The sequence below is a fragment of the Jaculus jaculus genome, chromosome 3, assembly GCF_020740685.1.
Source record: "Jaculus jaculus isolate mJacJac1 chromosome 3, mJacJac1.mat.Y.cur, whole genome shotgun sequence".
Taxonomy (NCBI): Eukaryota; Metazoa; Chordata; class Mammalia; order Rodentia; family Dipodidae; genus Jaculus; species Jaculus jaculus.
The window spans coordinates 169,916,386-169,928,603 of NC_059104.1; the positions used below are offsets into that span (position 1 = coordinate 169,916,386).

General features: G+C 42.8%; 1 protein-coding gene across 5 annotated transcripts in view; it reads left to right on the forward strand.

The window, feature by feature from the left end:
* The window catches only part of Fchsd2 (FCH and double SH3 domains 2), a 229,597-nt gene that overhangs the window by 190,210 nt on the left and 27,169 nt on the right, over positions 1-12,218 (forward strand). For all 5 annotated transcript variants that reach the window (XM_045145406.1, XM_045145409.1, XM_045145407.1 and 2 more), the window contains one exon: positions 14-118. In XM_045145406.1, the coding sequence (XP_045001341.1) occupies positions 14-118 (105 nt within the window). The remainder of the gene's footprint in view (positions 1-13; positions 119-12,218) is intronic.

Here is a 12,218-nt window from a genome sequence, read left to right on the forward strand (position 1 = left end):
CCCTATTTGATAGGTTCTAAATGATCTGGAATGTCACGGAGTTGCTGTATCAGAACAAAGCCGAGCAGAGCTGGAGCAGAAAATAGACGAAGCTAGAGAGAATATTCGTAAGGCTGAGGTAAGGCGGCAGCTGACTGTCACATTTGGCCCAGTGTCATTCAGTGTCCTAGCTGTGAAAGTGCATCTTGGAGACTGAAGTTCTACACTTGTATTAAGTTGCAGGCAATTCGCCATCTTCATTTGAAACACAACAAAAACTCTGAGCTAAGCTGGGCGTGGTGGCGCATACCTTTAATTCTAGCACTCAGGAGGCAGAGGTAGAGGATCACCGTGATTTCAAGTCCACCTGAGACTACATAGTAAATTCCCAGTTAACCTGGGCTAGATCAAGACCCTGTGGGGGGGGGGGGGTGACTCTGAGCTTGCTACAAAGAGACAACAGTCACGAAGCACTAGATAGTGAATTGTCACAATGGAAATACTAATTCTTAATGATTTCATAGCATACCTAATAAATCAATCACATTAATGGTAGAGAAGTTGATAAATATGTTAGAGCCTAAAAAAATCCCCCATATGGAGAATTCTCTGGATCTAATGGCATGAGCTAAGATGTTAAGAATCAAAAGTTTTTGATTAAGAAATAGAGAAAAGGGATGTGAAGGCAATCTGGCATTGATCGCCAGGGTTGATTTGGCTGATCTGGCTGGCTAGGTGGGTCCCTTCCTCACTCACCGCTCTGTGTGCATCCCTCCCAAAGCTGTGTGCTCAATCGAAGAGGCCAACCTTCTCCAAATAAAGGAGGACTGGTCTTCGATCGAGGGTATATGAGTAGCTGTGCTCCCCTGCTAGAACCTCCAAACAAGCTCTCAAGAAATGGAGAGGGCTAGAGAAATGACTTAGTGACTAAGGTGCTTGCCTGTGAAGCCTAAGGACCCATATTCAATTCTCCAGGTCCCACATAAGCCAGACCCACAAAGTGACACAAGCGCTCAAGGTTGGACATGCACACAGGGTGGTGCATGCGTCTGGAGTTCACTTGCAGTGGCTGGAGGCCCTGGCGTGCCAGTTCTCTTTCTCTCATTCTTGCTGCTTCACATTTATTAAAAAAAAAAAAAAAAAAAAAAAAAAAGCCAGTCTGGGCTTGTCTGGGGGGGGGACAAGAAATGGAGAAAAGGCTTAGAGAGATGGCTCAGCAGTTAAAGGCACTTGCCTGCAAACTCAGTGGTCTGAGTTTGATTCCTCCATATTCACATAAAGCCAGATGCACAAAGTGGCACATGCCTTTGGAATTGATTTGCAGTGGCTAGAGGCCTTGGGGTTCTCTCTCTCTCAAAAATATTTTTATGAGAGTTAAATAGAGAGAATGGGCACACCAGGGCCTTAGCCACTGCACACGAACTCCAGACATGTACACCACCTTGTACATATGCACCACCCTGTGCACCTTGCTTACATTCTGGGGAGTAGAATCTGGAACTTAGGCTTCACAGGCAAGTTCCCTAATGGCTAAGCCATCTCTCCAGTCCATTAAAAATACTTTTTAAAAAAGAAATGGCCGGTGTGGTGGTGCACACCTTTAATCCCAGCACTCGGGAGACAAAGATAGGAGAATGACTGTGATTTCAAGGCCACCCTGAGATTACATAGTGAATTCAAAGTCAGCCTTGGCTAGAGTGAGACCCTACCTCCAAAAAGAAAAAAAGAAGAAGGAAGGAAGGAAAGTAATCATTTTATTGCTGGATTTTAGTCATTTTGGAGTCATGAGAACCTTTGAGTGTTATATGATAGCTGTGAAATCCCTTTACAAAAAATAAAAATATGACCATGACAAATACACTGTGCTCTAGAAGTAGAAGTCTGGCATGAGCAGCAAGGATGTGCTAGCAAAGGAGAAGTAACACAGTGTGTCCTGGTGGTTACGTAGGACTGGGATGGAAGATTGCGTTAGAAAGTATGCTGGCAAGACAGGTAATTGTGGTTAGGGCCAGGTCACAGAGGACTCATGTACACTCTGTGTTTATATTTGCTCAGTTGGGAGATGGTGAAGAGATACAAAGATACACTTAAAAAAAAAAAAAAAAGACTGAATTTACCCAGTCCTCAAGAAAGCATGTCCTTGTTAGGAAGGCAAAAAGAAAGCCAAGGATAAGGAAAACTGTAAAACATCGAAGTTGGCCACACAAAGAACCAGAGGGCACATGGAGCTCTGGGGACTCTGGGGCAGGTGCGGCTGTCAGGGCAGAGGTAGGGTTTCTATGGATAGTGGCCAATAATCAGAGCAAAGAGCGGTAGGCATGTATGCCATGCAGCCTCACAAGGCAGAATCTAAACCAAAAGGTGAAGGTAGAAAGGAGTCAGGTTTGAGTTTGGTATTGAAAATTTTTTATACCATTGTCTCAGTGGCAAAACACACCCCCCGAGTACATTATGTAGCATTGAAAGTGGTGAATTCTGGGTGAATATCTGTTCAGGGTTCTAAACTAGGGATTCTTGCACTGGTAGAGGGTTCATCTAAATAAGTAACTTTTAAATACTCCTTCAGACTGTAGAGGTTTATAAAACGTGCTTCAGTGGTTGTAGGGCGCGGGAAGAGGCAACATTAAGCACACAAAGGGAATGTGAGTGTGTTTTTGGCAATGTCATGGACATGAGACGAACCAGAACTGGCTTTGCAGTTGCCCCTCTGCCCACTCACATGTCATTTCTGGCATTGAGTCACAGTGGTGAGAAGGGCAGGATACGCAGTGAACAGCCGTCTTCCTCTCCAGACTCGGGGTCACAACCAAACCACTACCCTAGAGTGCAGGCCAAATACTACTGGCAGGCCTTTGCCTATTAGCAAACACTAGCTTGTAGGGAAGAGTTTCCACAAACTGGATAAAGCCTTAATGAAAAAGAAGTGATTATGTTGAGACAAGTCTCAAATTTTTCCAAAAGTATATTTGTATACTTTCATTTCCAAACTCTACTATAATATCTCACCCATCTAGTGTCTTGACTCAATCAAGCTCTTCCACCTTAATTCTTAGTAGCAGTAGTAGGCCAGTTTTTATTTAGGCTGAACAGCCTATTGCTTCCAACACTGTATTGAATAGCACTGTTAGTTTAAAACTAAAAATATGGGGGCTGGAGAGATGGCTTAGTGAAGCCTAAGGACCCAGGTTCAATTCCCACGTAAGCCAGATGCACAAGTTAGAGCATGCATCTGGAGTTTGTTTGGAATGGCTGGAGGTCCTGGTGTGTTCTCTCTGTTTGTTTGTTTGGTTTGGTTTGTTTGTTTGTTTGTTGAGGTAGGGTCTCACTCTGGTCCAGGCTGACCTGGAATTAACTATTGTAGCCTCAGGGTGGCCTCTGACTCACAGCAGTCCTCCTGCTCTGCCTCCCGAGTGTGGGATTAAAGGTGCGTGCCCTGATGCCTGGCTTCTTGGTCTCTTTCTCTCTCTCAAATATATAAATAAAAGGGGTTTTTTAGGGCTAGTGAGACAGCTTAGCAATTAAGGTGTTTGCCTGCAAAGCCAAAGGATCCCAGTTCAATGCAAAAGGTGGCACATGTATCTGGAATTTGTTTGCAGTGTCTGGAGGCCCTAGTACACTCATTCTCCCCTCCCACACACACCTCTTTCTCTTTTTCAAATAAATAAATAAATAAATGGAATATTTTTAAAATGAAAAAGAATTTTTTAAACTAAAAATATAGGCTGAAGAGATGGCTCAGCAGTTAAGGCACTTGCCTGCAAAACCTAATGACCAGAGTTTGACTCCCTAGTACCCATGTAAAGCCAGATGCACAAAGTGGCACAGGCATCTGGAGTTCATTTGCGGTGGCTAGAAACCCAGGTATGTCCTTCCCCTCCCTCCCTTCCTCCCTCCCTACCCTCCCCCTTGCAAATAAATAAATATATATATTTTTTAAATCTAAAACTATAGAGCCAGGTATGATAGCACATGCCTTTAATCCCAGCACTCGGGAGGCAGAGGTAGGAGGATCACCATGAGTTTAGGGCTACCCTGAGACTAAATAGTGAATTCCAGGGCAGCCTGGGTTAGAGTGAAACCCTACCTCAAAAAAAAAAAAAAAAAGAAAGAAAGAAAGAAAGAAAATAGGAAGTGAGATTCCCACAATAAATTGTCATGCCTTTCTTAATACAATTATTAAGTCTGCATTCTCAAAAATAATTTTCTCTTTTTTAATTAATTTATTTATTTAGGGATGGAGAGATGGGTTACTAGTCAAGGCATTGCCTGTGAAGCCTGAGGACCCAGGTTTAATTCCCCAGTACCCACATAAGCCAAATGCACTAGGTGGTGCATGCCTCTGGAGTTCCTTTGCAGTGGCTTGGAGGCCCTTGTGCACCCATTCTCTCTTTTTCTCTCTGCCTTTCTCTCAAATAGATAACTTTATTTATTTGCAAGCAGAGAAAGAGAGAAGAGAGGGATACAGAGCAGAGGGAATGGGTGTGCCAGGGCCTCCAGCTGGTACAAACGTACTTCGGATATATGAGCCACTTTGTACATCTGGCTTTATGTGGTCTCTAGGGAATTGAATCTGGGTTGTTAGACTTTGTAGATAGACACTTTAACTGCTGTGCCATCTGTCCAGCCCAGGATAATTTTTTTTAAAGTTTTCTTACTCTGTTTATCAAAAAATCACTCAACACTAACATTAAATCAGATTAATGGTAATCATGGTATAGAGCTGGAACAGTTCACAGAAGTCTAGTCCGCCGCACCTTCTAGGACCAAACACCACCTGGGAAGGGTTCAGAACCCCACAGGACTAGGCACTCCCCGCTCAATGATCCACGTCTTTGGTTTTCAATGTTGGGGCTGGGAGCAAACCTCTGGATGCTAACAGGCTCAGTCAAGGTCAAAGCTGCACTAAGGAGCAGATCTCCCTGCAGGGCTCTTTCAAGGACACCCAGCTGATACTCAAGCTCTCTGTATGAAAAGGATTGTCCAGTCCTATAGCAAGCAGTGTGGGTGCTCTGTATGGTTCATGCCAGCCAGCCTCATATTGCCAGTACATGATGGGTGACCTTGGAAACTTCAGATACTCATGTCACATCACCCATCTCCATGGCTGACATAATGTGGGCACTGACATCCCTGTGCATCTGGGGAGTTCCCTCCTCTCCACCAGCCTTGTGCCACTGTAAAACCATCAGGGAGCAATCTGTGTGTGTATCTGAAGAGGATTTGCATGGGGAGACATCATTCAATCTACATAGCTGACATGTCCATTCAACAGAGTGACTGACCACCACCCAGACCAGGCTCTACTCCAGCCATTACAAGTATGGCAGTGCATTTGGCTCATTGAGATGACACTGTGCAGCAGACACACAGTCACAAAACCAGCACCCTGCCACTTGCTTAGTGTGTTTGCAGGGAGCTGCCACACAGCCATAGAAATCTCAGGAGAGCTGGGCGTGGTGGCACACACCTTTAATCCCAGCACTCGGGAGGCAGAGGTAGGGGGATCGCCGTGAATTCAAGGCCACCCAGAGACTACATAGTGAATTCCAGGCCAGCCTGAACTATAGTCAAACCCTAACTCAAAAAAAGCAAAAAGGAAGGAAAGAAAGGAGGGAGGGAAGGAGGAGAGTAAAAAGAAAAAAGAAAGAAATCTCAGGAGAGTTCCAGTTTCCTGCTGCCACTGTGATGTCCCATGGCTCACCACAATAACAAAATGCCCCTTCTTTGTTCTTATCACTGGTTGTTAAATAGCCTTATGAAATCATGGGTGTTTTGCAGCAAGATAATTTTCTTAATAAAAATATGGGCTATGCTAAAAGCCATAATGTCAGATCTATTGTATCAGTTGTTTTTTTTTTGGTTTTTTGAGGTAGGGTCTCACTCTGGTCCAGGCTGACCTGGAATTAACTCTGTCATCTCAGGGTGACCTTGAACTCATGGCAATCCTCCTCCCTCTGCCTCCCGAGTGCTGGGATTAAAGGCGTGCGCCACCACGCCCGGCTCTGTATCAGTTTTAAATATCTCTAAAACATATCATCAAATGATCTCTTAGTTTCCAATTATCAGATACTTTAAAAAAAAAAAAGCTAAAGTTAACTGGCAAGTTTAAAGGTATATTTATTAGGGTATTTATTACAGGATTGTCATAATGAAATGTTTGTTTAGATAGCCTAAATCACTTAGAATCTTCAGAGGAATGACAATCAGTTTTTCTACATATCATTTTCCTTTTAAATGTCTATCTTATCATTTGCATTGGTTTTTATTATTGACAATATTTTTACAAAAGAGAAAAGGCTAGGCAACATTTTATTACATCAGCTGGTTGTGGTGGCTTATCCCTCTAATTCCAGTACTTTGAAACTCTGAGGTAAGAAAATCATCAGGAGTTCAGGCTGAAGAGATGGTGTAACAGTTAAGGCATTTGCCTGCCAACCCAAAGGACTCAGGTTCAATTCCCCGGGACCCACATAAGCCAGCTGCACAAGGTGGCATATGTGTCTGGAGTTCATTTACAGTTGCTGAAGACCCTGGCATGCCCTTTCTGTCTATCTGCCTCTTTCTTTCTCTCTCTCTCTCTCTCTCTCTCTCTCTCTCATATAAAATAAATTAAAATTAAAGGAGGAAGGGTTTATTTAAAAAGAAAGTTCAGGGTCAGCCTGGGCTACAGAGTAATTTGCTCGTCAGCATAGGCTAGAGTGAGACCCTGCCTCAAAAAAAAAAATCATTATATTCTTCATGCTTGCTTGCCTTTGGGGGCAGGGAAGGGGTTGAGGTAGCGTCTCACTCTAGTCCAGGCTAACCTGGAACTTAGTCCCAGGTTGGCCTCAACTCATGGCGATCCTTCTACCTCTGCTTCCCAAATGCTGGGATTAAAGGCATGTGCCACCATTAAAATTGGCCAATTTATTTTTTGAGGGGGGGTTTCAAGGTAGCATCTTGCTCTAGTTCGGTCTGACCTAGAATTCACTCTGTAGTCTCAGAGAAGTCTTAAACTCACAGGGATCCTCCTACCTCTACCTCTGCCTCCCAAGTGCTGGGATTAAAGGTGTGTGTCACCACGCCAAGCAATTTTTTCCTTTTTAAAATGCATATTAAAGGCTGGAAATTTGTCTTAGCAGTTAGGGCACTTGCCTGCAAAACCAAGGGACCCAGATTTGACTCCCCAGGACCCACGTCAGCCAGGTACACATGGTGGTACATGCATCTGGAGTTCATTTACAGTGGCTGGAGGTCCTGTTATGTCCATTCATTCCCTCCCTCCCTCCCTCCCTCTCTCTCTCTCTCTCTCTCTCTCTCTCTCTCTCAAATAAATAAATAAATGATTTTTTTAATGCACATTAAGCCGAGTGTGGTAGTGCATGTCTTTAATCCCAGCACTTAGAAGGCAGAGGTAGGAGGATCACCATGAGTTCAAGGCCAGCCTGAGACTGCATAGTGAATTCCAGGCCTGAAGTAGATTAAGACCCTGCCTTGAAAAAAACACAAAAAAGGGGGGCAGGGGCTGGAGAGATGGCTTAGCAGTTAAGTGCTTGCCTGTGAAGCCTGAGGACCCCAGTTCGAGACTCTGTTCCCCCATGTAAACCAGATGCATAAGGTGGCATATGTATCTGGAGTTCTTCTGCAGTGGCTGGAGGCCCTGGTGTACCCATTCTCTCCACCCCCCCAAATAAATAAATAAACAAAAATTTTTTTAAAAAAAGATAAACTTAGAAACATTGAAATTTTAAAAAGGGGGTGGAGACATGGGACACACACAGATAAGCAGACTTAAAAAAATTTAGGTAGCCGGGCATGGTGGCACACGACCTTAATCCCAGCACTCGGGAGGCAAAGGTAGGAGGGTCGCCATGAGTTTGAGGCCACCCTGAGACTACATAGTGAATTCCAGGTTAGCCTGAGCTAGAGTGAAACCCTACCTCGAAAAGAAATAATAATTTAGGTAAACTCATTGTAGGGGTAAATCTCATGACCTTGTGTTAGTTTCTTAGCTATGACACTAAAAACCCAAGTAACAAAAGAAAATTAAGTAAATCAAGTATCAAAATTTAAAACTTTCAGGCTGGAGGGATGGCTTAATGGTTAAGGCGTTTGCCTGCAAAGCCAAAGGACCAAGGTTTGGGGCTCAATTCCCCAGGACCCATGTTAGCCAGATGCACAAGGGGATGTACTCATCTGGGGTTTGTTTGCAGTAGCTGGAAGCCCTGGAATACCCATTCTCTCTCAATCTCCCTCCCTCCCTCCTTCTCTGTCAAATAAGTAAATAAAAATAATTTTAAAAATAAAAACTTTCTGAAGATGCTTCAAGAAAGTAAAAAAGGGCTGGAGCCTAAGGACCCAGATTCTATTCCCCCAGTACCCATATAAGACAGATATACAAGGTGGCCATGTATCTGGTGTTCATTTTGCAGTGACTAGAGGCCCTGGTGCCCCCATTTTCTCTCTCTGCCTATTTTTCTCTTTCTCCCTTTCTCAAATAAATAAAGCAAAAGTGAAAGAGGGCTGGGGATATTTTTCAGCAATTAAAGGCACTTACTTTTAATTGGCTCAAGTCACAAGTACCCCTGTAAAGCCAGATGCACGAAGTGTGGCATACATCTGTAGTTCATTTACAGTAGCAAGAGGCCCTGGGGCATCCATTCATTCTCTCTGTCACCCCCTCCCCAAATAAATAAAATCTTTTTTAAAAAAAAGAAAGTGAAGGGGGCTGGAGAGATGGCTTAGCGGTTAAATGCTTGCCTGTGAAGCCTAAGGACCCCGGTTCGAGGCTCGGTTCCCCAGGTCCCACGTGAGCCAGATGCACAAGGGGGCGCACGCATCTGGAGTTCGTTTGCAGAGGCTGGAAGCCCTGGCGCGCCCATTCTCTCTCTCTCCCTCTATCTGTCCTTCTCTCTGTGTCTGTCACTCTCAAATAAATAAATAAATAAATAAATAAATAAATAAATAAATAAATAATTTAAAAGTATTAAAAAAAAAAGAAAGTGAAAATCAACCTATAGAATAGAAAAATTATTTGAAAATAATGTACCTGATAAGAAACCTGTTTCTAGGATTTGCTAAAAACTTTATCATAGGGACAGGATTTAGGGAGATGGCTGGGTGATTAAAGACGCTTGCTTACAAAGCCTGCTTGCCCAGGTCAGTTCCCCAGTATCCATGTGAAGCCAGGTGCACAAAGAAGTGCGTGCGTCTAGTGTTCATTTGCAGTGATGAGGTCCTGGCAAACCCATGCCCATCCCCATTCATTCTCATTCTCTCTCTCCTTCTACTTCCTCCCCTCCCTCTCCCCCCTCTCTGTCTGCAAATAAATAATAATATTAATAAACTTATCATGAAAGACAAGCAAAATAAAAGCAACCATAAAAATTCATATAACCCAGTTTTACAGTGGACAAAAGATCTGAATAGGTATTTCTCCAAAGAAACCAAGAAACAGTGACCTATGAACACTTAAAAGATGCTTTGAAAACATCAGTGAAATTACAAAATAGTAATTTACTACTTCACACCCATTATGGTGGCTAGAATCAAAAGGCAGACATTAACAAGTGTTTACCTTTCTTTGATGGGATCAAGTGGTGAATCCACTGTAAAGAACAGTTTATGTCCTCAATTGATTAAGCTAGAGTGCTTTATGACCCAACAATGCTAGTATATACCCAAGAGAAATGAAAACAGGTTCATCTGAAACTTAAATGAATGTTAAGCAACATGATCAATCATAACTAAAAAATAGAAATAACCATCAGTAGACAAACGAATAAAAAGAAATAGTCTGTCCATGCAGTACAAAGTTGGTTGTCCATTAAAAGGAATGAAATACTGATATGTTACAACATGAATGAATCTTGAAAATACACTAAGTGGGGCTGGAGAGATGGCTTAGCGGTTAAGCGCTTGCCTGTGAAGCCTAAGGACCCCAGTTAGAGGCTCGGTTCCCCAGGTCCCACGTTAGCCAGATGCACAAGGGGGCGCACGCATCTGGAGTTCGTTAGCAGAGGCTGGAAGCCCTGGCGTGCCCATTCCTTCTCTCTCCCTCTATCTGTCTTTCTCTGTGTCTGTCGCTCTCAAATAAATAAATAAATAAAAATTTTAAAAAAAGAAAATACACTAAGTGAAGCCAGGCATGGTGGCGTACACCTTTAATCCAGCACTTGGGAGGCAGAAGTAGGAGGATCACCGTGAGTTCGAGGCCACCCTGAGACTCCATAGTGAATTCCAGGTCAACCTGGGCTAGAGTGAGACCCTATCTTGAAAAAAAAAAAAATACGCTAAGTGAAAGAAGCTAATCACAAAAGACCACATATTATCTGATTATATTAAATGTCTAGAAGAGGCAAATCTATAGGCAGAAAGTAGACTAGCTGCTGCTGAGAGCAAGGAAGCAAAGAGGAGTAAAGTCGAGTTCACAAGAGCTAAATAGTACTGGATTTATTTTGGGGATGACTGAAATGTTTTAAAGCTTTAGAAATGTGACAGGTACTACAAATATTATCCAGGAGTGTCAGTCCTGTATCAGTGGGCTCTATGAGTCCCAGGATAACTGTAAATGCAACCTAACACATTGGTAGATGACAGTGTTAAGCCAAACATTAAAAGGTTGGACAGCTCTCTGTATACTGTAGAATTGTAGGACATTCACTTACTTATTTTAGTTTTTGAGACAGGGTCTCACATAACCCAGGCTGGCTTTCAACTCACTGTGACCTTGAACTCTTGATCCCCATTCCTCTACCTCCTAGTGCTGGGATTACAGATGTATGCCACCATATCCTGCTTGAATTGCCAATTTTAAGTGAGTCAATTGTATGTCATGTCAGCTATATGTCACTTAAGTTGTTGCCAAAAAGGGAAGAAAGGGAGAAAAAATAAGAAAAGATAAATTTTTGCCAATATTTTCTATCTAAGCTAAAAACTAATTATAGAAAGATCTATATGATACCCAAAGCCATCGATTTTGAACTTCAAACTTGTTCAGATAGTGAATTTTATTTTAGTTCTTATGTATGATTGCCAAGAGTCAGGACGTACACCTCCAACCAGCACTTGGGAGAGAGTGGCAGGAGAATCAAGAGATACTCAAGGCCATCCCTAGGTAGATAGCAAATTTGAGGTCAGCCTGAACTACATGAAGCACTGTCTCAGAAAAAGAAAAATAAATAAATAAATAAACATAGTGTGCCAAAATTAATTTACAAGTTTAAATCCACTGAAACATTCAAGTCAAAGCTCAGACTGTTTTTAATACCTGCTTCCTAAGCAGAGTCCAGAGGGAGGTCAAAATTGCACAACAGGGGCTGGAGAGATGGCTTAGCAGATAAGGCACTTGACTGCAGTGAAGCCTAAGGACCCATGTTTGACTCTCCAGATCCCATGAAAGCCGGACACACAGAGGTGAGGCAAGCGCAAGGCCACACATGCCCACTAGATGGTGGAAGTGTCTGGAGTTCAGTTTCAGTGGCTGAGGCCCTGGCACATCAATTCTCATTCTCTCTCACTCTAAAAATAAATAAATAAAAATTATACAATGGGAGCTAGGCATGGTGGTGCATGCCTTTAATCCCAGCACTTGGAGGCAGAGGTAGAAGGATCACTATGAATTCAAAGCCACCCTGAGACTACAGAGTGGAAGTCCAGCTCACCCTGGGCTCCAGTGAGACCCTACCTCAAGGGGGGAAAAATGGCACAACAGAGGAGCTCTGTGAGCATGCTTGTTTATCCAAGTCCCACATAAAGCTACCAAATGAGGGGCCTCCAGTTTGTCTCAAGGAACCTTCAACATTAAAGAAGAGACTGCCACGGTAATATGTGAAACTCTGAAGCTAAATTTGTTTCCTACTAAACAAAAGAGCATGATTTTTACAAAACAGAATCTCTCTGAACATAGCAAGGGTTTCATAGGTAGTGTTCTGAAAAGTATGAATTTTAGGAATTGGCAGGTTTTCAAAACTGGAAATGTTCCAATTATGATTTGTTGTTAATGATTTTGGGTGCTATGGGTTGAACCTATGCCGTGGCACATATTCTACCTCTGAGCTGCATCCCAAGCCATGACTTTTTGAAATAGACTAGTTAGGCTTTGTAATGCATTCCTATAGAATACACTGTAGAGGCTGAGATGAGAGAAGCATGAGTTGTGAGGCCAGCCAGGGCTACAAAACCAGACCCTATCTTTTTTTTTTTTTTAAAAAAAACGTGTGCTGCTTTTTTTTTTAATCTTTTGTTCTTTTTTATTAATT